General features: G+C 46.5%; 1 protein-coding gene across 2 annotated transcripts in view; it reads right to left on the reverse strand.

Moving 5' to 3' along the window:
* The window catches only part of GLB1 (galactosidase beta 1), a 76002-nt gene that overhangs the window by 30034 nt on the left and 21518 nt on the right, over nucleotides 1-24450 (reverse strand). For both annotated transcript variants that reach the window (XM_053929514.2, XM_024565751.3), the window contains exons 3-10: nucleotides 22511-22661; nucleotides 21896-21956; nucleotides 20680-20774; nucleotides 17810-17990; nucleotides 15101-15159; nucleotides 13733-13854; nucleotides 13605-13645; nucleotides 9056-9168 (exon numbers count right to left, since the gene is read on the reverse strand). In XM_053929514.2, coding sequence (XP_053785489.1) covers nucleotides 9056-9168; nucleotides 13605-13645; nucleotides 13733-13854; nucleotides 15101-15159; nucleotides 17810-17990; nucleotides 20680-20774; nucleotides 21896-21956; nucleotides 22511-22661 — 823 coding nt within the window. The remainder of the gene's footprint in view (nucleotides 1-9055; nucleotides 9169-13604; nucleotides 13646-13732; nucleotides 13855-15100; nucleotides 15160-17809; nucleotides 17991-20679; nucleotides 20775-21895; nucleotides 21957-22510; nucleotides 22662-24450) is intronic.

Below are 24450 nucleotides of genomic sequence, written 5' to 3' on the forward strand. Positions count from 1 at the left end.
ACTTCCCGAGATTGAGAAATTTGCTCAAGATTGTGAAGCAAGCAAGGGCAGGAGCTGGGCTTTTTGACCCCACGTCCACTGTTGTCCCCGCTGCTCTGTCTTACCACCTTGACTGTCACAACACCAGCAGAAGGTGTTTTCTAATTAATTCCGAAACATAATTCTAAAGACAAAAACACGCCACGAAACCCACTCTCTTCCAGGTCTTCTCTTAGACCTTCCCCTTAAACACATATGTACTCCAGAGGTAAGAGATAATTTTGTAATTTGCTATTGCCACTTATCAAAGGTACTTTTGGCATGACCGAGTATTGACAAGGAGTTTGTTTATTGCATATTATACTCAAATGGATATGACAGAATTTATACAACCACTTTTCAATATTAGGAGTTGAATTATTTCCAGTTTTTAATATAAAAATATTGTTGCACTGAGCAACTTCATAGTTACAGCATTATCCTTGCTTCAATTTTATTTTGAATAAAGCCCCAAGTGAAGGGTTACTGTGTCAAATGATATGAGCATTTTATATGATTCTTAACGCAGCATATGCCAAAGTTCTTATCAAATGTATATACTTTTATGTCTTTTGCCCAATTATCTATTTGGATTCTGATTTTTAAATCAATGCCATGAACTCATTATAATATCAATATTAAGTCTCCATCTGTCCTGTTTGCCACGATCTTCTCCATTTTCTTTTTAATAATTTTAGCTATTTTTATTTATCATCATATAGCAAAACCCTAATCTCTTTTCAACTAATTTAGGTTTCAGAAAATAAATAGACAAATATACTAAAACACTATACTTCTAAACCTTTATTTCTCCATAATGATCTGTGCTTTAACCATAGTTTTCGGGCTAATCATAAATATTTCTTCCTATCCTACTTATTTAGCTAGACAAATTCAATATAGGAAGTTGCTCTTTTCCCAATGGAATTTCATAGATCTTTCCCCAAGATCTCTGTTTTTGCTCATTCATGTAACAAAGTCTTATTAAAAACATACTTGGCATCAGTTCCTATGCTTGGAACTGGGGATATTATCAGCTTCTAACAGAGCGTGAGTTTTGTGTGTGAACAAGTTAATTAAGTCACTGTGAGGAGCAGTGTATTCAAGATTTCTACACGGTAAGGTTGTGGCAGAAAGCAAAGTGTGACCAACTGCAGAAAGACGGGCCAAAGACGACTCCCCAGAGAAGGTAACTGAGGTGTGTCCTTATTTTCTACAAGGCTAAAGGCAGAGGGAACAGCATGTGCGGAAGCCAGGAGGTAGAAACAGCACTGTCCCTTTCAGAGAAGTTTAGGCACCTTCACTTTAAGGCCAGAGAATCACATACAAGGAAGGGAGAGTGGAAAGATGAGGCTTGAGGAAAATAGGGGCCAAGTCACAGAAGGCTTCCTGACCAGATCAGCATTTCAGAGCAAACACTCTGGAAGATCGACTAGGAAAGCCAAGTCTGTAGGAAATAAAAAGATTAGTGCCACAAGGGTGCTGGTGATGCTTTAAAAGGCTAACATTCGTTAAGTATATTCACTTTGTTATCCGTAATTATCAGACATAAAACACTGCGTTCCAACCGGCACCATGGACTGCAAGGACAGCTTGTGTCTACCCACTGAGCTAACGTCATTCCAGCTAAAAACCAAGAAAACCAGTCAATCAGCCACTGTACACTGGTCCTGTAGACTGGGCAAGTTTCAAACTTCATTAAACTTCCCAAGTACTGAAAATCACTGTGGCGTTTTTGCACCCCCAGTCCCCACCCCATACCTCTAGCTCCAATAACCACCTCAAGGAATCCCAAGATCAACTCCACGATCAAGGTCCCCCAACTATAATGTGATTGACTTCGGCAGAATAATCCATCTCCAAAAAGCCAGCTGGATTCTCTCTTTGATGGCAAACTCTTTTTAAAAAGTAGGCCTGGAATCCATTCTAAAGCATGCAAAAATAAACTCACCCCTGCCCCTCTTAGGCACTGGCAGGGCGGAGGAGGAGGGCGCTGCCCTGCAGCCTCACAGTTCATTCTCGAGGTCAAAGTGTTAACCATGTCTGGCTGAGTTTACCCACACCAAAGAGAATACCTTAGAAAATGCAAATGTCGTGAGCTTTGTCATGTTCGGAGAGTCGCGCAAAGGGACGCCTGGAACTCTCACCGCTGAGCACAGGCTTGTGGAGCCTGGTGGGGAATCGTCATTCCTGGGAGTCCGTGCCAGTGAAAGATACTGTCCATCACCACTCAACTGACTCTAGAAACGGATCGAAGGAGAGACCCCTTCTGCTCTGTACGTCTTGGTGAAGGAAAGCGGCTGGTGGAGCTCTAGAAGGGGGTATTTATGATCCCACTGTTTCTCCTGATGCAAGCAAATATTTTGACTACTATTTAGCATACCAGCTAACTGGCCATCTGCAAAGTCTTATAAGAAAGAGCCAGCCAACTGTTAAAGTAGTTTATTTCTCTCTTCCAAACTTAAAACATCAAAAAGAGAAGGGGAAAGGATGACAAGAGGTTAGGCTACACCTGTCATAGGTATTGAATTACATAGGTTTCTGAAGGATCTGCGTCCTGCATGGGTTCATCTTGCTGTGCCCCCTGCTTGTAAGCTTGGGAATCCCCAGGTTGGTCTTTTGCTTGGCCCACGACCCTTCTCGCTCAGCTCCCTATGTTCAATCTCAACTCTCCCTGCACTTTAGCTTCCACTTCCACTGCTGACCCCAGAATCTGAGCCTGTCCTAGTGACTTCTTCCTGGAGCTTCTCACGCTTAAGTGAGGCACTTGCTGCGGAGACACCTCCACCTGGATGTCACGGGAGGCAGCTTGAGCGGAACAAGCCCAGAACCGAATTTGCTTCCCCCTACCCACCCCCAGCCTGTGCATTCTCTGCAACCCTCTAGCTAAGCTGCTGACCCCAATACCCATCCAGTTATCCAATGAAGGCTGAAACCTGGACAAATCAACAACTCCTCATTCTTTCTCATCTGCATGAAGTCAATTGCCAAACCCTATCGATTTTACTTCCTAAATCTTTTCAAACCTATTGCTTCCTCTCCACTCCCTGCTGCCCCTGCTGTCACCTCATTCCCAGGTTACTACAGCAGCTTCCTAACTCATCTTCTGTATCCAGAAGCGCCCCAAGGCAAGGTCCTACCAGTGTGTTCATTTGGTTATAGGTTTTTGTAAAATCTGCAAGACCAATACAATTTAACTGCAACATGCTAAGAGCGTCATCTCCTTCTGCACCGACTTCCTTGTGTCATACACCCTCTTCCATCAGGAGGCTTTAGAGTGACTGCAGGCATCTTTGGATTCAACCACTGGTGAGTTGAGGAGGGTATTTATTTCATTAGGGTGTAGAATATATATTCATGGTGCACTGTCACTTCCAAGAGTAGGTAAATTATCGCCAACTGATTACTCTCAACACTCAATATGCTGACTCACTTGCAACACGCTCTAAGGCCCCCAGCCTCAGAAGTACGTGAGCTGTGGAGGAGAAACAGGGTTGGAAATGTATGCAGTCAGAACCTGTCCGCAGAAATTTCTTCCAAATATTACAGTTCACATATGAAAGAACTTGAGAGGTTTCCCCAATTTTGATAACAATCCTAAATATGTATATAGTCATATCTCGGTTCTCGTCAGCTTCGGAATTTGTCAAGCCTTGTACTCGTTGGCATTTTGATGAGAAAAAAATGTTTCAGCACCTGGTGCTTGCTTGGGACTCGTCACACTTGCTAGAGCTTGTATGAGTCACACCGCCCCGCAAGAGAAAATGCTTCATTGTTGGGTACTCTCCGGTTTGGGCACTCATCATGAGTTCCGGAATGAATTAATGACGAGTACCAAGGTCCCACTGTAGATCATGATCAGTAACAAAATGGGAAGCTTTCTCTTTTTGTACACTCTCAATACTAAAATATAAATTTCAGTCAGCCACGCTAAAGAGAAAGAGTTCCACTTTCTCTAGAGGAGAAGGTCGCAAGCGTGGCTGTCACGTGAAGAGACAATGGAACAGCACACAGGCAATTGTAAGGAAAGAAGGACGGCAGAGGGGTTTCAAACCGTTAATAAACCCAAACTATGTTATTAAGTTTTGTGATGATTTTAATCTCTTAAATTTGTGTAACTGGAATAATTTTTTTACTCATTTAGACGCACGTTCACTTTCATTGCCTCATTCCATACCCTTTCTGAAACGCGCATCTGACTACATCACTTGCTTCAAGCTCCTTCACGTGGCATATTCGATAGCATCCATGCTCCTGGTGAAATGGGAGATAATGCCACCTGTATGTTAAGGAGAGCGTACAGCAGTGGCAGTTTACCTTAGACAAGGAGAAGAGACCCAGGTGCAAAAGAGAGCTAGAGATCATTAAAGGTCCAACTGAGACTGGGAGAACAAATCCCTCTTCCAGCCAGTCCACACTGACGTCCCCAATTCTCCTGCCTGGTTCCAGTGCAGGAGTGTGACGGTCAGAATGGCCAGGGCTGGTGGTTTGAGAGCAGGGACCCTTGAAGAGCAGCACAGAGGGAAATGGAGAGGAATGGGGAAAGACTCTAACAACCATCAATCACAACAGCCAGGGAAGGTCAGGGAAAGTATGAGTTATAGGGTAGACAATGCGGGTAGAAAGAACTAGCTAAAAATATAGAATAAAAACGTGAGGTTACGATAAGGCAATGTAAATATTTGTTTTACAATCCGATTTGGATTTTTTTGTCCATGCAAGGCATAAGAAAGCTCACTATTTCAGGAAGAAAACTATTCTAAAAATAAACCTGCCATCAACACTACGGCTAGGTGTAGACCCAAAGGAATTGACAGCAGGGCTCGAGCAGATACTCGTGGCCCAATGTTCAATGTGGCCTTATTCAAAATAGCCAAATGATGGAAACCCACGGGTCCATCAGGAGGTGAATGAGATGATAAACAAAAGGTGGTACATCCAGATGACGGAATATTATTCCGCCATAAAAAGAAATGAAATTCTGATTCAGGCTATAATGTGGGTAAACCTTACAGACATCACGCTAAGTGAAAGAAGTCAGTCACAGAAGGAAAATATTGTATGGCTCCACTCACGGGAAATCCTTGGGTAGGCAAATTCGCAGGGACAGGAAGTAGACTAGAGGTTACCAGTGGCTGAGAGCAAGGGGAAACGGGGACTTCTCGCTTCGTAGTTAGAGGTTCTCTCTGGGGTGATGAAAATTTTGGAAATAGCAGTGATGATTATACATTATAAATGTAATGAATGCCACTGATTTGTACACCGCTGAATACCCCTGTAAGTGATATTAAAAAGCAGAATATTGGGGAATAAACATATTAAGAAGTGGACAAGAACTATTTTAAGAAACCTTAAAATGAGAAGGACATCGGAGAAGACTTGAATAGATTAAAGAACCATTTTCTTGGCTAAGACTCAATCTTGTGAATATAACTCCTAATTTGATGTACACATTTAATACAAAACTAATCAAACATCAACAGGTATCTTGCAGTTTTGTTTTGAAGTTGATAAAATAATACCAAAGTTTATATGGAAAAGTGAACTTGCAGGAATAGCCAGGGACATTCTGAAACACGAAAGAAGGAAGACTAGTCCTACCAGATAATAAAACACAGTAAAGGCAATAACTAAACCCGTTTAGTATAGGAAAAGGAGGGGGAAAAATCAGTGACAAAAGAAAGTTTGAAAATAGACCCAAATACTTAAAGAAATTAAGTAGGTCACAAAATGGGAACAAGTCAGTGGTAAAGTGATGGATAAGTTAGTAACAGGTTCTGGGATAACCAGCTAGTCACTGAAGGGGCGAATAAAGTTAAATCCCTACCTCACTCTTAACAATAACAGTTGAAAAAATTCCATGTACCTCAGCATGGAAACGTAAAATATGAAATGAAGATTTAAAGCACTCCACGAGAATCTCTTTGTACTACGAGAGTGGGGGAGCAGCCAGAAGAGAGTCTGAATACAACTAGGCCCCATTACCTTCACAAGCCACAACGGCTCTCACCCAAGTGGCTGCAAAAGCCTTCCAATTGGTTCTCCTTCTCTACCCTGACCCTGCCTCCCAGTGCCTGGTCTCAGCATTGCAACCCGAGTCATCAACTGCTCTGCTCAGCTTAGTTCTACAAGGAGTTCCCATTTCATTCAGGGTAAAAGCCGGTCAGTCTTACAGTGGCCCCCGTGGCCCTGAGGGGTCCGTTCGCCATCATCTCTCTGACTTCATCTCCCACTACTCTCTCCCTTCACTTACTGAGCTCCAGCCACACTGGCCTCCTTGCTGGTCGTTAAAAATGCCATGCACTTGCCCAGGCTGCATTCTGCATGGACTGTTACGGCCCTGGATATCCCACACAGCTTTTCACCACCTTAAAATATTTGTGGCAGCTTCACCTGATCCTCAAGAAGGCCTATATACTGGGTCTGGCAGAAGTAACACCTGCTTGAGTGTGGTTGGTAGGGTAATAATATGGGTGTAATAATTTATAGTTGTAATTTGAACATTTCACCTAAAATGGCATATGGTGTGCTTGAGTGTGATATTGTTATTGTAATGACATGCTTATGATTTTGTAATAAAAGGGCGTTATTTGTGCTGGACCCTGTATATATAATACCAAGCAGCCAAAACCGCATCTGGCATATTGAGGGAACTTGCTAAATATTTGTGGAATTATTTGTGAATAAACCAACAATGTGTATAAAGTCAAATAATGTCTGAAACAATTATAATAATGCCTTATAGGCTTTTTTTCAAGAGGGAAGTAGAATGCATTAAGAAATCGAAATCCAAGAGAACAAAAGTGCATGACACAGGATCACATATGTCAAGAGGGACGTTCTGGTTGTATGGAGGAAGTAAAGATATCGATGAATTTGAAATTATTGTAAGTTAAAGCTTACATTGTAAGGTTAATTATTGTAAAGTTAAAACTGAATGTTCAAGTTTTTTTGAGGGCCAGACGTCTAGGAATACGTACTGTGTGAACCTGTTTATATAAAGTGAAAAAAAAAAAGTGAAACTAACCTACGGTGATAGAGGTCAGGACAGCGGTTAGCCCGAGCGATGGAGGCAGGTTAAGGACTAGGAGGGCGCACAGGAGGCTTCAGGGGTGCTGTGTGCGGGTGACAGGGGTGTGCTCACTTTGCATAAGGTTTTCTGAGCCATACACTTAGGAGTTGTGCTTTTTGGGGGCGGGTACATATTTTATACTTCAGTAGGTAACCACTAATGAGATGAAAATATAGTGAATAACTTCTAAACTGGGGAGAAAAGGTGAAATAAGGAAAAAAAAAACCCTCAAACAATCTAAAAGAATGTAATAAGGCAAAGACAAAACAGAAAAGGTAGACAAATAGATTATTACAAAATAAGATGGTTGAAATTAATTGATGTGTATCCAGAATTAAAATGAATGAGATGAATATACCAGTTAAAAGACAAAAGTGTTCCAAGTACATTTAAAAAAAATTCCAGCTACAGGGGATACATTAAAAAATTATATATATATACACACACACACATATATACACACATACACAGATATTAAAATGTTGAATTTAAAGCACTGTGAAAGAGAACTTAAAAAGTTTAAAAAGTGACAGAATTACAAAGAGGAATACATAAACAACTCTCTCAATAAGTACTAGAATAAACTGACAAAAAATTAGGAAAGATAACAAAAATATCAACAGCCACATTGAAAAGCTTAATCTATTGAACACATATGTAGATTATACACAAGGATAAAACCCACAGTCTTTTCAAGAACACATGGAGTATTTGCTCACATCGGTACACGCCAGGCTCTAAGATTAGGTTCAATGAATCTTAAGGGATTGGTATCATACAGACTGCGTTCTCTAAACAGATGCAAATATGTTAGAAACCAACAAACTAGACAAATACTAATGTTCAATAATAGGAAAACCCACTTCTGAATATTTCAAGGGGCGAAGAGAAATCAAAATAAGCATCTTTAGAAGCAAACTATAGTCCATATATTATATATTAAAACTTATCAGATGGAGCGACAGCAGTACTTGAAGGAAATGGATGACCTTGAGAACTTATATTAGAAAAGGAGAAGGCCGGATTAAAAAGCTAAGCTTCAAATAAAGGAAGGAAACAACGAAGATAGGAACAGGGAGCTCTAAGGAGAGCGAGCCTGAGAGAGGGCTTGGGCGGCCTCACGCCAGATCCTGCAGTGTGTGTGTGTGTATCCAACCTGTAACAAAAGATAACATGAGCAACATTTTAACCATATGTTTGAGAGTTTAATGAATTAGACAAGTTCTTAGATAAGTCTAGATCATATTTTTTGATATGTTTAATGTATTTTATCACACATATTTTAACATTTACGCTTAAACTGAGACTAGAGCATACTTAAACAAAAAAATAGTCCATACCATCCATACCATTTATAGGCAGAAAAACCTGTGTTTTTTTAACTTCAAAACTCAGGTGACTGAGCAGAAAAACTGTGGGTTTTTTTTTAAAACCCACAGCAGAGACAGGAAACCCCACCTGAGTGCTGTGGATGCCTCAAAAGGTCACAGCACTAGCAGGACTAAGCAGTTCAGGTGGCAGGCCAGAAGAAACAGCAAACACTGCCCCAGGTAGAAGAGTGTGACAGCTCACGTTTGCACCTTGCTCCCGATGCCCACAGATGTCCTTTCCTACACTTCAGCTATTCACATGGACACCCATTTTCTTACCTTTAGTATCAATCATAGTAATGGCTACCACTCACTGACAGTGATAATGGTGCCTTACATGGGTTCTTTTTAATCCTTACAGCACAACCAGGGGCTGCTGGTCCAGTTTTACAAATGGATAGACTAGTAGAGTAATTTGTTCACGGGCTCAGTCTTCACCAGCTGGAGACCAAGACTCAAGGCCAAGTCTTTCTGATGCCTCCCTTCATCTGTCCCTTGAAACCCAGAGGCTCTTGAAAGTTGTCTACACAGCACAGGGAGTCCAAGGCAGGCTCTGTCCAAGACCAGCCCGCCACAGCCCGCACAAAGCACCCACCTTCCGAATAACATCTCGCACAGCAAAATACTTCTCAGTGAGGTCCCCTGCCTCGCTCAGTGGGGCGTCATAGTCGTAGCTGGTGGGCTGTGCTTGGTAGGGCATGTTGGCCCCTAGAAGACAAAAACATGCCACTAGTTATTACTAAAGGCCCTGGTCCAGGGCAAATTCTGTGGGATCCATGGGCTCAGTGTCCTGGAGGGAAAAATAACACACACATTTGAACCAATTGTTAAGCAACACAGAGATGCCTTCCTGGATGCAAGGTTTAGAGAAATTAGTTTCCTTCTTCAGGAAGCCCTTGCCAAGCACTGTGGAGTCTACAGAGCACTCTCCCCATCCACTCTCTGCAGAGCTCACAGTTCTGACATCAGCAGATACCTCTGCAACTCACTACAAAACTTGCTCATCACAACCAGTCAGGGCAGGGCTCATGGCACACCCGGCACCTCTGACGGTTTGGTCCTGTGATCTTTTTCATGACTGTGAGCTGTGCAGCTGAGAAAAGGTCAGTGGTGGAGACACGGGTGACTTGGCCAAGGACAAGCAGAAAACAACTGAGGGTCATCAGACTGAACAAAGTGGGAGATGACCGCACACACAGATGAACCCACAGAGATTCCAACGTAACCTTAAGGCCTTTGCAAAGACTAGAGGGGGTGCTGGGGTGTGCCTCTCGCATCCCCCTTCGGGACTAAAGCACTCACGTGTTGCCCCAGCCGCTGGGAGAGTTGGCTGTTGACAGCTCTCGGATGTGTCCCTCTCTGGTCACTGGCCTCTGCTGGGCTGCCTTGCTGACAGTTCCAACCCTCACGGGATAGCCCCTTCCAACAACTGACCGATGTGGAGACATAGAAACTCAGCCCCTTTGCCTCAAAGGGCCTTCCCAGCCTCATCGAGAGCTCCGTCTAGAATGAGCTGAGCCACTTTTGAATCCACACCACAGCCTAGCGTCTCCCTCAGCTCAGTCCTGCCTCCCCCACTCTCTCCCAGGTGTCTGTGGGCCCCTCAGAGCACAGCCCAATCAACTTCCTGCTGGGTCATCTCAGAGTGTGTTTCCCCCGGAACACAACCTGCAACAAAAGCAAGTGGTCTTGCAATTACTGCTGAGGGAGCAGAGTCTGGAACAGAGGACCCCAGCCTGGTCACACACGATGTTCACAGATGGGAGACTGTGTGCAGTATAGGGCTGTGACCGTCCGCCAGTACTCAGAAAATTCACCCAGGCATGAGAGTCCCGTGGCGGGCTTGCGAGCAGAGATTCCTAAACCCTGCCCGAGATTCTGAGTCAGCAGCTCTGGGGAGGGACCTGAGACTCTGCCTCTCCAGCAGGCTCCCAGGTGACACAGATGCTGCTGCCTGTGGACCAACAAGGCTCTGTGCCACCCCTTTCTCTTCTACTCGGGGGGCACCTGGCAATGTATATGCACGATAATAGTTACTTTAAAGAAATCTTATATCTAACCTAAGTTTTAAGTAAATGAGGCCCCAAATCTGAGAGTTCACATATGATATAGTAACAAACTCCTTCAAATGGTCCCACAGCTCACAAATGATGAATCCACCCTGGGTGACCCAATGGGTGGCAGCGTAGACGCCTGAGCCAGGCCAAGCGCCAGGGCATCCCCTGAAGGCTCCTCTTCATTAGTTCTCTGCACAGAACCTGCATTTGGAAATACCTAAACCAACTGAATTGATTCAGTCACGTTACCTTCTTATTAACCAGAGTCAGCTGCCTGCCAGCAGCTGCACCCGCCTCTGGGGGTACAGATGATAAAACACATCCTTTGTCGTGAGAGACAATGAGAAAGAAAACCACATCCCTTTTTGCAAGGAGCACACCTTCTCCTTTGTGGTCCCTTCTCTCGTTCTAAAGTGGCAGTGACGGTGCTGCCCCGTGTTTCTCACTTGTGTCTCTCCCTGCACACGAGACACCGGTGCACCTGAGAAGTGGGTGTGGCCTCATTGCCCGGAGGCCCCTGCGGGAGCCAGGACCAAAGAGGAGCTCTGCCAGTTGAACAAGTGTGACTTTTGGAAGCAGACTTGACAGGCCAGGAAAACCAGGCTGGGAAGCTGGCCAGTGGGTTAAAGGGTGGACTGGCAAAGTAAGTCTTTGTTCTTTTTCTACCAGCAGAATCTTTCTCCGGACGTTTTTAGACCACCCCGGTGTCCTAGACACACAGTGCGAACTCAAGCCTCCTCTCCACGTCAGGGCTCATGAGGTAGGAAGGCGAATAAACAGCAACACTTACCCGTCCTCAGCTCCCCACGTGCTGTGAGATGCATAGGGCAGCCCAGAGCCCGCAGGAGCCCCTCTCACAGGTGAGGGCACACGCAGGCACAGGGTGTGGCACGCGTACTAGCACGGCCCGGACACCTGACCTCGGGGAGGACGGGCAATGAGCTCGTGATGTGTTTCTCTCACAGCTCTCCTCAGGGAAGCTGGCCTGAGGAACAGCTGCTGAGAAGCAGACTGGCTCTCCCTCACGTCCCCAAAGAGACCAGGCCACACTCGGCAGGTCAGAGGGGCCTGGCATCCACAAGAAGGGCTGCTCTGGGGGCTGGTGCAGGGTGCAGGCTGCAAGGCATTATCCCAAGAGCAGTGACCACCAGCTTTCCAAGGCCTGAGTTTGGTCCAGGCTCCACCCCCTGCACACTGAATGTCCTGGACCCTGCTTCTCATATCTGGAAACTGAGTCGGTAACCATAGGCCAGGTAAGACTGCTTTGAGGACTAAATGGGAAAGCCGAGGTGGAAAAGAGGCTTTTATTAATTATGGCAGAGAAAGGAGAGGGAGATTAATGACAGGTTCTATTTTTCTCAGTGGTAGTTTTCATACTATCTTTTTTTATAAAAAGAACACTGTATTGTTTTAAGTAGAACAGTAAGATATTTAAAAATCATGTCACGAATGTAAAGTTCCCAAATATATCAGTCTTCATTCCTGGACTGGATGACTGGTCTGAATTCCATGAATGGAAGCTAGGTGGAATTCCCAGTGACCGGATGAAAAAGGCATCCCAGACTGTTAACTGTTTGCAGCACGAACACGGGGATGGTCTAACCCTTCAGTCACCAGCCTTGCACATTATCTTTCAGTCAACGACAGTCTCCACTTCTTGGCTCTCTAACCATCGTAATAACATCAACCATACTTGCAAGCTCAGCCTTCTCCTAGGCCACCCCACCCTGCACAAAATAAAGCAGTTCTGAGGAGAAAATTCATTAAGAGCAGATAGTAGTAGGGATCTTAGGAGATTTAGGTCCAAACTAACCCTTCGGAACTCAACAGTTGGGCATTCTTAATGATTATTCAGAGAGGAAAATATAAGTGTAAAGAGAGGTGGGAATGAGGGTTAGTGAAAGGCCAACCGTGCACGGCATGTCTTTGTGAAAATTATTAGCAATGAAGAGAATTTTGTTGATTTTCTTACCAAAAAAAAAAAAAAGAAGGCCAAACAGAAAGGTAAAACAGCACAGACACTTTGGAAAACGCTATAGCAGTTCCCTCGACATAGGGTGACCCAGCAATCCCACTCCTAGGTATACACCCCCCCAACATTGAAATGGATTCAAATAAATACGTAGACATTAATGTTCACACACTGTTCAGAACAGCCCAAAAGTGGAAACAACCCAATTATCCATCAGCTGATGAGTGAATAAAGAACATGGGCATATCCATACAACGGAATACTACTCGGCAACAGAAAGGAGTGAAGTGCTGATACAGGCTGCCACGTGGTTGAACCTTGAAAAGATTATGCTAAATAAAAGAAGTTGAACAGAAAAGACCATGTAGTGTATGGTTCTATTGATATGAAATTTCCAGAATAGACAAATCCATAGGGAGGAAATAAACTAGTGGTTACCAGGGGCTGGGAGGAGGGAGAGTGGGGGATTTCTTGGGTTTGGGGTTTCTCCGTGAACTGATAAAACGTGTTTGGGAATTAGATTTAGTGTATTACAATTTTGTGATGTGCCACTGAATTGTACACTTGCAAGTCATGAATTTTATGGTATGTGGATTGTGTTTCCACAAAAAAGAGTTAAAAAACAAAAGACCACAGCAGAACATACAAGCACAAGTGAGCTAGCGACTGACGGAGGCCTGAGACAGCTGGTTTAAGACAATAAGGTTCCTAAACGCACAATTTGAGACCCTTAGAATTTTTTTTAAAAATATGAAAATGGCTCAGGTGTGGCTAAGTGGATTGAGCACTGGCCTGTGAACCAAAGGATCGCTGGTGTGATTCCCAGTCAGGCCACATGCTTGGGTCGTGGGCCAGGTCTCCTTTTGGGGGTGCGTGAGAGGCAACCACACACTGAGGTTTCTCTCCCTCTTTCTCTTTCCCTTCCCCTCTGTCTGAAAATACATAAATAAAATCTTAAAAAAAATTTATATAGGCAATTCTTATATATCTGAAAATACAGGAGAAGACAAACAAATATAGAAAATACAAATTATCTGTAGGCACAGCCCCCCAAAATCAAGCACCAGAAACCTGTCAGCATAAGCTTCCACGAACAGATGTGAAATTGCTCTTACCGTTCCAATAGGCAAAATTGGTCCCACCTATAAACATGTACCTGCAAGGAGACAGGAGAACAGACGGTACTTCACTGTGAGCCAACAGTGGTGGGGGGATGCCCTCCCCTCCAGAAATTAACACTCACAAGTTCACGTTCGCTCCGCGGGCAAGTATATTCTGGAGGGAGGACACTACTGCTTCAGTCTTGACTGTCGAGTGAGGTTGGCCCCAATGGTCTAACCAGCCAGTGTAGAATTCAGAATTGATCTAAAAAGAGAACGGGACATGGGACTTAGGATCGAGCCGTGACCTTCAAATGCTGGGGCAACTGACCTGTAACTATCACCCCAGGCTCCCCACCAAGGGACAGGTAGGTAGAAGGGAGAGTTGACACACACTGATTAACCCAGAGCTGGGGGACCAATGAGGACTTCCAATAATAACAGCATTGCCCAAACTCGGTATTGAGGCGCCGGTAATGTGGCAATCCTGAAAAGCTCTACCTGCATCAAAATTTTGCAGGTTGACCTCAAGTGAGGTCAGATTGTCCAAGTGTTCTACAAGCAGGCCCCAGGCACTTCGTGTTTCTCCTGGGCATTACCCTGCTGAGCCCTGGGTCTGAAGAAGGAAGAAGAAACCTGTACATATTCTGGGGCCTCCTCATCTCAGGCGATAGTTCCACCCAAAGGCTATGAGGGCGGGCTCTGCACTGCTCACTAAGCAGAGGCCAGATTCAGAAAAGGCCGTTTTGTACAAAGGTCTGCAGACAGGGGGGCCGCCTGACCTGCTGCAGAGAAGGCACAGGGCATAAGCCCGTCGGCTGGGCTGAGTCACAGCAAATTGTGTGGAGAAGGAAAGAGCAGAGTGCTGGACTGATGGACCATACACGCCTTCCTGGGCCTTGTCAGCACCTCCTCCTCCTCCTAGCTGCCTACACCGCATGCCACAAAGCCCAGTAACTCAAAGTGTACTCAGCAAACCTGCATCCCAATGCCACCTGGTTGCCCATCAGAAATGCAGAATCTCAGGCCCCACCCCAGCCCCAGTAGGTCAAAGTCTGTATTTTAACAAGATTCCTACGTGATTCATAAGCACATTGAAGATGGAAACACACACCTGAACTCAGATCCTGCCCCTGCCACTCTCCAGCTGCACAACCCTGGGCGAGTGAAAATGAGCCCGAGTCTTGTTTCCCTGAGGCTCACTGAAAACAGGGTTGATAATACTACTTATGAGAGTTGCCATGGGACCAACCGAGATGAACAGGCAAGAACACCGAGCCTGGTGCATGGCAGGACACTCATGTTAGTCCCCATTCTGTTCCACCCCAGGGCAGGGCCTCAGTTTCAAGCAGGGGCATCGCTGCTGCTGTCACTGATGTGTCCAGAGGGCTATGTCCCCACAGTCCCAGAGCCAGGATATGCTCCTACCCTTCTACAGCATGTAACCTTTCTCCCGGCAACTGTAATGAAGTTGGTATAGCAGTCTCTCCACACTCACTCCCGATTCTTACCAAGGGTCCTTTGGGCTCATACTTCCTCTGGATTAGGAAAGCATCTGTGATGTTGGCACCTGAACATCATCAGAAGGAGAAAAAAGGTCAGTAATGGGAATGACAAGAAGTTCAATAAAAAGAGCCCTTTGTAGGACTTGAACCTGAGGCCCCAGTACCTCCCCACACTCCCATGGGCCTGGAACACCTCTAAGCCAGCTTTAGGCAGCTCTCAGACCAATGGATGTGTGGGGACCACACAATGTTGCTTCCTCTCTGAGCAGGTCCCCACAGCTTCTCGTGGCTGCATTGCCTTGGGAGTTTGCTTCACCTGAAACTTATTCACCTGTGTTGCCCCACGGCCTGGACACGTCTTGTGCAAGTCCCTCCACATGGACACCTGGTTGACCCAGACGTTCCCCACAGGATGGGCCTACTCTGAAGATGCTTCCCTGCAGCCTCCACGGTGCCACACACAATTATAGTGCCACAAATATTTGCCAATTAATCAACAATCAAAGGGAGGGATGGGGTCTAATTGTGTCTATCCCTAAATAACGGTGTATCTCTGAATTTGAATTTGTACATCATCAGCTACTTGCTCCCCATTCTTCCTTCTGAAATGTTCCTTAGGATGCCTGTGTCTTGTCTTCCCCCATCTTCTCTTCTCCTTTCTCTAAAAAGAGGAATTTCTCGACGGAGAGGTCACGGCTGCCTTGCATCAGTGAAAGAATGAGCATGAATAGTGTCTCTCCCAACAGAGCAGAGGATGCCCTGGCCCCCAACTTCACGGTCCAGGTATCCTGAACTTCACAGCAGGTATCCCCAAGTGGAAATGACACTGGCCAAGACCTCCATATGACCCCTTGCTCTCAGATGAGCCTTGGCTTCTCTGTAAGACCAGCTTTCAGGAGAGAATGTGCTGATCGAGAAAGAGCGTATTTGCATTTTACCTTCTGGCTGTGAATGTCTCACCATTAAGTATTAGGTGGTGTTCAGACCTTTTGTTTCTCTTCTCCTGAGTCTCTTCCCGTGGTCTGACCTCCATCCAAGGCCCCGCTGCCACACGAATAAATGAAGCCGCCACAAGCCCACCTGCCCCAGGGACACTGGCCTTGCAGGGGTCTGTCCCTCAACCCACAGGTGGCAATCCCGCTGTCACCCCACCTACAAACAATGCTTGCAGCACACGTGTGATAATCTTCCATCTGTTCCTCCCAACAGAAGATGCTGCGACGGGAGGTGCGCGAAGGCAGGAGGAAACCCGCATGCCACTTCCTGTGCAGCTCTTCGGAGACGAGTTACTTCATCACCAAGAGCTCTGAGCATGTGTTTCTAGAAACACTCGATTCTCTTAGAGCCGAAAAATATTCTTTTCTTTTTTAAGAATCTCCTTAAAAAATGCAATTACACCCTTCTCGGGGGAAAGAAAGTACTAGATGTGCAGCCTGCACGGAGTGTCTTATTCCGTGGATGGAAGAGCGACAGGGTCTTTATGCTATTTGAAGAACGTCCTTTGGGCGGGGGGGGGGTGCGGAAAGGGTTTAACTTTTTTAAAAAATTAAGTTGCAAACTCAGAGGAAAGTTGTGAGAATAGTACCAAAAACTCATATTCTTTTCACCCGGGTTCTGCAATTGTTAACATTTTACCACATTGACTTTATCAATTCCTTTCTCCATATAAAAACGTATCTATTTTGAAGTCATTTGAGAACAAGTTGCAGACAGGAGGGCCCTTTACCCCTATACTTCCGTGTGCTTTTCTAAGAGCAAGGGCCGTCTTCCAATAAACACAACACACATGTTAGAACCCGGGAAATTAACATGGCTACATTACTATTTCCTAACTAATCTGCACACCGCATTCAGATTTCAATGGTCGCAACAGTGTTCTTTAGAGCGACATATAAAGAGAAGGGTGGCGGAGTCCAGTCCGGGATCCTTTCTGGAATCGCATGTAGCTGTCCTGTCCTTTATGAAAGCTGCTCTCAACCTAAATGACGACTCTCCTAATTATAGCCAGAAGCTAATTATATCTGGAAGCATCCTAGCCGTGCTGCATCCTCCACCCCGCCCCCCGCCCCACCACTAAACTTTTATTTGTGGAACCTCTGCAGCTTACATGGTGCTCACAACTCAGGCAGGATGAGTTTCGTAGCATTTACCAAACCACCTCTGGCCCACGAGAGTTCTCAGTGCTCTGACTTACACAGAGAGGTAATGAATGTGGAGAGCAAGTTCCTGCCCTCCAGGGCTGATAGGCCAACACCACCCAGTCGGGGGGGCTGACCTCAGAGCTCCCTATGGCCAGGACAGGGCCCCTGAGCACCCAGCCACGACTGCGGGGGACACACAGAAGAGCAGTGTGTCCCACCTGGAGCCTGAAAGGCGACTGCCTCAGGGTAGAGATTCTCACAGCTGGAACAGCTGCTGGGCCGGCCAGTCCAGGAGAGAACACCACTCCAGGTTCAAGGCTAGTTCCACCAGCACTGAAAACGGAGCTCTTGTCCTACAGACCAAATCAGCTTCAATAAAGTAACCTTAGCGATGGAGGGGGGATTTGTCAATTATGCTGTTGTACCTATTACTGGATAAAAGAAAACGTGAGGAATCTCATTCAGGGGCCCCATGCCCCTTCATAGGACAGCTGCCCAGAGCTGATGACGCAGCAGCAAGCGCTGCCTGCTGGGCTGTAACCCGGCTTCGTGTTACTAAGCCACAAACACCGACCTGGTCCAAAGTCCACGGTGGCATACAGCCCCTGCAGCGCCCCGCACTGCACAAGTTTCTCGTTCGAGCCGTCGGTGGTGAACAGGATCACGTCATTACCCAGGTGGTAGTGGAAACGCTTCTGCAGGAAACGCAGGTAGTCATAGTCACAGCTGAAGTAGCTGCCATACTCATTTTCAACCTGCAAGTTAAAAGAAAGGAGGGTAAAAAAAAAATCAGAGATTCCAATGTACTCATTCTAATGAACGTTTTTGTTTGGCCAAATACCTGAGCGTCTATTTTGACATAACAAGGCTTAAAGATTGCCGAAACTATCCCCTACACTCAGTCCTCAAAATGCACTTTCCAAAAAGCAGCTCAGCATAAAAACTCACCTCTCCACCCGGAAACAAGAAAAAGAAAACAAAGATCACCATGCTCGGTGTCGGACTGTAGTGATGCTCTATACTACGGTGGGTAGTAGGTCCTGTAAACGTGACATAAATAATACCTCCTCATGGAAGAAATATTAGAAAATGGAGAAAAATGAAAAGAAAATGGAAAAGTCACCTGTTCATTTTATTACCCAGAGAAAACCGCTGTAAGCGTCTGGCATAGTCTTCCAGGTATACACACACACACACACACACACACACGGAGTAAATGTGCACAAACATATATACAAATACACAGTAAAGCTCCAGGCTGGGCTTCCTATGGCTGTCAGACGAGAGCGCTGAGGGTCCTAAGCACCCTCTGGCAGGGGTCTGAGCCTGCTGGTAGGTATCGTTTTAGTCCTGCCTGCTGACATGGCTCCTTGGTGGCCTCTTCAAACTCTCCGGGCACCAAGACAAAACACCAGTGGGGAGAACTGAGTAAACTCATCCTTCCGTTCCTTGGCCTGAATCAAGACAGAGCTCCCAACTTTTTTGGAACTCCCACACGTGGAAGCACTGGCGACCAATGCCAGCTTCTTTCTTATCTAATCCAGCCGCCTTGATTCAATTCCAGAACCACTCAGTAGGGGTGCGATGTGGATGCACCTGGGATGTGAGCTCCTGGCTGCCAGGCAGACATGTGGGGAGCAGAAGTGATGAGAGGTACACCTGGGCAGGGACGAAAGTGGACCAACGTCCACAAATGATTCATAAACAGAGGCGCTAGCTGGGCATCCTGAATCAAGTGGATGCCAACAGGGTGAGCTGGGAAGGCTTTCGAGCCGAGAGGACCTGTGAAAACCCTCAAAGGGCAAGAGGGCAGCCGCGAATCTGGCACATAAAGACTTTTTAATGATGTGAAAAAATGCTTATGACGTAAGAATAAAGTAAAAAAAAAGTCAGGTAAGAAACTGTCCATACAGTACGAACGGACTGTAAAAAGAAATTTTTAAAGGCATTGAAAAAAATGTAAGGAAATCTCCCCCCAAAATGTAAAGAGCTTTGCTTCTGATATTTAAATGCAAATTATGGGGGGGTTCTTATTTTTTCTGTACTTCCCAACATCAGGTACTTGTTCATTTGCTGATCAGGGGCAAACGGACCTGGGGGGCTGAAGCAGGTGGACGTGAGAGGGGAGCGGATGAGGAGGGAGCCAAGTCTGCTGGCAGGATCTGCATCCGGGATAAAGGCATCTGAGGTTACCAGGGCGGTCGCCGAGGAGACGCGCCCAAGACGGTCAGCTTTGCCCTCCTCTGCAAGTTCATAGTCGATTTCACTCTAGTGACATTTTAATAACCAAGGGTACAGAAAAGTTGTGACCAGAAACTGAAAGTGATCTAGGGAGAAGCAGAGACTTTCCCTAAAATCGAGGGAAACTAAAGTAAACCCGTGATCAAGAGAAAAGCAGAAGATCCAGCTGTGCAAAGACACACCCAACTTTCAGACCAGAATCTGTACACAGGAAAATGGGCTCCTAAAGCGTTAGCCAGTTCACGCTCGGGACAGAAGAAGGGGCCCTGAGTGCTACTTGTACATCCCTTTGAGGGCATCAGCCTGGCTGCTGTCCGCCGTGCACGTCAGCGTGGACACCCTGGCCAGCCCGCCCTCTCGTGGCTCCTTTGAGCTGCTGGAAGGGCAAGGGAATGGCCAAGCTCTCTCCCCACAATGACAGTCCCTACACACTGTCTACAATTCACAAGAAGGAAGTCTGGCCCATGCTCCCTGAAGGAGCGCCCCACGGCACCTTGGCGCTATTCCAGGATGCAGCTAGAAAATAACGGTTCTTTTCAATAAGAGCATCCATGGTTGGTTAACCAATGAACATGGTTTGATGTTTTAAGTTCAGTTTACAAACGTCTACAATCGTTGCAGGTCAAGTGTCCTGATTTTTCACATGGAAAGCACTTGCCACGTGATATATCCCAGAAAATACCATTCTTTGCAGAGCGAAACACTGGTGGGAGAAGGATAGTGGAGGACAGGAAGCGAGAAAGAAAGCACAATGGCCCCAGGCCCCCACCTCTTTCTACACCAGTGCCCACGCAGGGCAGTCACCAAAGTGGCCGGGTCCTTGCCACATCCTTGCAGCCAGAAGGCAACACGGGACGAGAGAAAGAGACAGGCTACAGCGGACCAGGGATGCTGTGCCGTTTCTACCACCTGCCATTTGGGTGACCTTGGCCAAGTCACTTCATCTCTTTGACATTCTTCATTTAAAAGAGACAGTGGTTGGAATAATTGCATAGCATATAAAGGGCATCTAGGGGAGAGTTTGGTACCCAACAGGCCTTGAAAAATGGTAAAACCTCCCCCCAGCTGCAATTGAAATCGAAGCACCATCTGTGGCACTGCCTCCTAGACAGGCGGACTCATGCAGCCGGGGTCTGCATCACTTCTGTATCCACGGTGAGCGGAGGGAAGCCTCCCCTACGGCCAGCCGGTGCTCACAGTTACCTGCACTGTTATAATCGGGCCTCCATTCTGATAGAGGAGAGGCTTCATCTTGGGCAGGATGACTCCCAACCACTTGTCCACAGCTGCAAGGTAATCTGGAAAAGAAGACAGGCTTAACGCCATCACTCTCCTTTTGGTACAAATAGACACAACACAGCCTTATTCCCCGGGGGCCAGCAGCAGAGATCAGAATGCACTGGACTCAACAACCACCTTCTGAAGCGGGGTGACTCCAGGCACTAAGGGTCAGATAAAAGCTGTCTTGCAAGGAGCCATCTCCTCTGCTGAGCCCTCAGTGGACAAGGACCGGTATGCCTGGTATCTGTCCCTGTCACTAGGACACAAGGCCTGGAGCACAGGAGGCATGCTGCCAGTGCGTGTTAAATGAAGAAAAGAGTGACCGAATGGTGTGGTCTCCTCTCTGTCACAGTAGCCTTTTTTCTTTTTACAATTAAGTTCCAGTAAATGTAAATATACATCGTCCACCAGAGATAATAAGTACATACTCATAGAGTTGCCTTGCAGATTCAATGACATAATACATGTGAACACACCAGTAATAAGACACTAAGAATGCAAAACGTGCGGGGGATGCGCGCAGAAGGAAATGTGCACAGAGCATAACGCGCTAGCCTTCGGCACAGCAAGCTCCACGTGAGCTGCTCCAGGACCACCTGCGTCGCCACCACCAGCAGAGGAAACTGAAACCTTCAGAAGACAGACATGCAGCTCATCGGGTTTCCAGCTAAAATAACTTCTAGTACTTTAGAGACTAGAAAAAAGGCCTATCATTTACATGTCACTCTGCAAAAGTAGATGAAGGAACAGAAAGCGTTGCAGCGACCCAGCAGTCCAGGGCCAGCGCTCCCCCATGCTACACCTGCCCTGCCGACTAGCTAGCTGCTATCACAGGCCCTGCAACGTCCTATGAACACAGGAGGAGAAAGCATCCAAATTAGTCGGTCAACCACAGAGAGGGCCCGATGCCAATTCAAATTTGTATGAGTTTGTCAGCGAGATCTGGTCAAGCAGATCAAGAAAGCTTATTTCCTACACATTCGCTGTCTGGTGTTCTGCCTGGACGATGATGAAACACTTTCACTCAACTTTCGGAGGCATTTGCACAGAAGTACCCCAGCCTTCTAAACACCCCAGTCCATTGACATAAGTTGCCTAAGCTTTCATAAATTCTCTCGAGACATCGGTGACAACTTACCTGGATCAGAGGAACGGAGCACAATATTTTCCTTCTCTAACAGCCAAGCAGGTAGTCCTCCCTCGGATAGGAAAGAAAAAAGGGAGCCATTATAAGGTCCGTGTCAGGAATGGCGCTCGGGGAGACAGAAATTACTAGCAGCAGCGAGGGGAGAAAAGTTTCATGGAGAAGCGGTATTTGAGTTGGGCTTTTGGATTCGGGAACTTCCGGGGAAATCAGAAATTGCATCATCATGGTAAAAATAAGGTCACTCTTCATGAATGCAAGGTTTTGGGAATCATTGCCTTTTATACAGATTATTCTACTTAATCTCACAGCTACCCTGCGAGGCGGACAGAGCCCACACCATTACCTGCTTTTCACAGTGAGGAATCTGAGTTATGTGAGTGACCGCCAAGAGGAGCACCTGGACCTGTGACCTGTACCCGCTCCTCTCTGCCTGGGCACCTCCTAAGGGTAAAAACACCTGTGCTGGCCACAGTCACAGGCCCCGTGTTTTCTGGAATGAGCGAGTGATTGAAACTGTTGTAATTCCCTCCCCACCCCCCCCTCCACCTGCCAGCCCACCCCCGCCACGTGCACCGGGCATGCAGAGCCCCGCCAAGCCACACTCACCATCTCCCACTCCGCGCAGATGTAGGGTCCGGGCCTCAGGACCACGAGCAGCTCCAGCTCATGTGCCAGCTGGATGAAACATTCCACATCGTGGTCCTCAGAAAACTGGTACTGCCCTGGCTGGGGCTCGTGAAAGTTCCAGGGAATGTATCTGCCGAGACACACACAGCCCCTTCCTGGCAACAGCTCAACCGTCAGGATGCCCTGCACGAACTTCCGAGCTGTCTGCAGAACGGCAAACCTGCAGGAGGCTCAGGCCTCTCCCCTAGGCAGCCCCTGGGGAAGAGCTCTCGCCTTGAGCTTTCACAGCAGCTACCCGAGGGAATCTAACTTGGAGCGGGGACACTTCCAAGTTTATGACCCACAGAGAATGTCCATTCCTATTTACCGCCTGACTTTAAAAAAGGTGCAGAATTACATGAACACGAATTATTGCTCTATACCAAGTGTATATACGCCTGTGTGAGGCTTATAAAAAATGAAAATATCTGTGCTAAAGTGATGAGGGAGATAGCCAGTGTTGCTTAACGATGGGAAATGTGCTGAGAAACGCGTCCTCAGGCGACTGTGTCGTGGTGCAAACACCAGAGAGAGCACCCATAATACACCTGGGTGGTCTAGCCCACTGCTCCCGGGCTACAAGCCTGCGCAGCAAGGCCACGTGTAACGAGATCCAGCACGAGAGAAAACGATGGACTCAAGAGCCATGGTTCACACGAGGCAGATGAGGCTGCCGCCAGGGTAACACGGCATACTGTTTTACAGCAAACTCTTTTTCAAATAATAGGATATTATTAACAATAATATTCTGAAATAACAATAGAGCCCTGGCTGGCGTGGCTCAGTGGACTGAGCACCAGCCTATGAATCAAAGGGTCACTGGTTTGATTCCTGGTCAGGGCACATGCCTGGGTTGTGGGCCAGGTTCTCAGTTGGGGGCGTGTGCGAGAGGCAACCAATTGATGTTTCTCTCACATGGATGTATCTCTCCCTCTCTTTCTCCCTTCCTTTCCCTCTCTCTAAAGATAAATAAACAAAATCTTCAAAAAAAAGAAGGAAACATAGGTGTAAATCTTTGACCTTGGATTAAGCAATGGTTTCTTAGCTATAACACAGAAAGCACAGGCAACAAAAGAGAAATTAGATGAAAGAACACCGTGCAGGAGGTAAAATGACACAAGTCCCGACCAGCTACCCTGACTGCCTACAGCACGGAATATAAATTTCAATATGAAGCCACCCCTGGTCATGAAAAAGGTCTCTGATGACCCTGGCTTGTGACCTTTTACCATGCTCCTATGGCTGCAGGGTCCCCTTGAACATAAGGTTGAAACTATACACAGGCCCAGTGGCCTTAAACCCCGAACAATAAGTGGGGTTCACCCTAATTTATCTGTCCCAGGAATCTGCCTCTGGGTTTTCTTGTTCTTTATTTTTGCGAAGTTGTGGGCAGTTCACATCAGCAGTGTAAAAACCAGAGTGGCCAGCCCCCTCAGTTCTTCCCAATGAGTCACCTTGCAGCAAGAGAAGAGGAGAGATGAGGGGAGATAGCTGTTGGGGTAATTCTGTAACCCCCGGCTGTAGAGTGAACCTGAAGAACCACGAAGACAGACCGGGTGTCAGGAATCTACCTGACAAGGCATATTCCCCCCCAAGAGCTGAGAGAAGGTATGACTGCTTACAAACACCCTGGCCTTCGAGGCCTAGCTGGACCTCTGGCGAAAAACATGTGCTCGGGAAAACTTCATTTTACCGGCTGTAAACGGGAATGCAACGCCTTGAAGAAATGGACTCATTCGCGTCCAGTGCCCTGCACATGGTGAACGCTCCGTCACTGTTACCTCCCTTTGCCTTTTGAAGCTGACGTTCATTTTATGATTTCTGGCAATGAGCTTCAAGACTGGAAGAGGCAGTGAATTATCTGAAGAAGGGCCAGTCAA

Source organism: Desmodus rotundus, chromosome 8 (assembly GCF_022682495.2).
Source record: "Desmodus rotundus isolate HL8 chromosome 8, HLdesRot8A.1, whole genome shotgun sequence".
Lineage (NCBI taxonomy): Eukaryota > Metazoa > Chordata > Mammalia > Chiroptera > Phyllostomidae > Desmodus > Desmodus rotundus.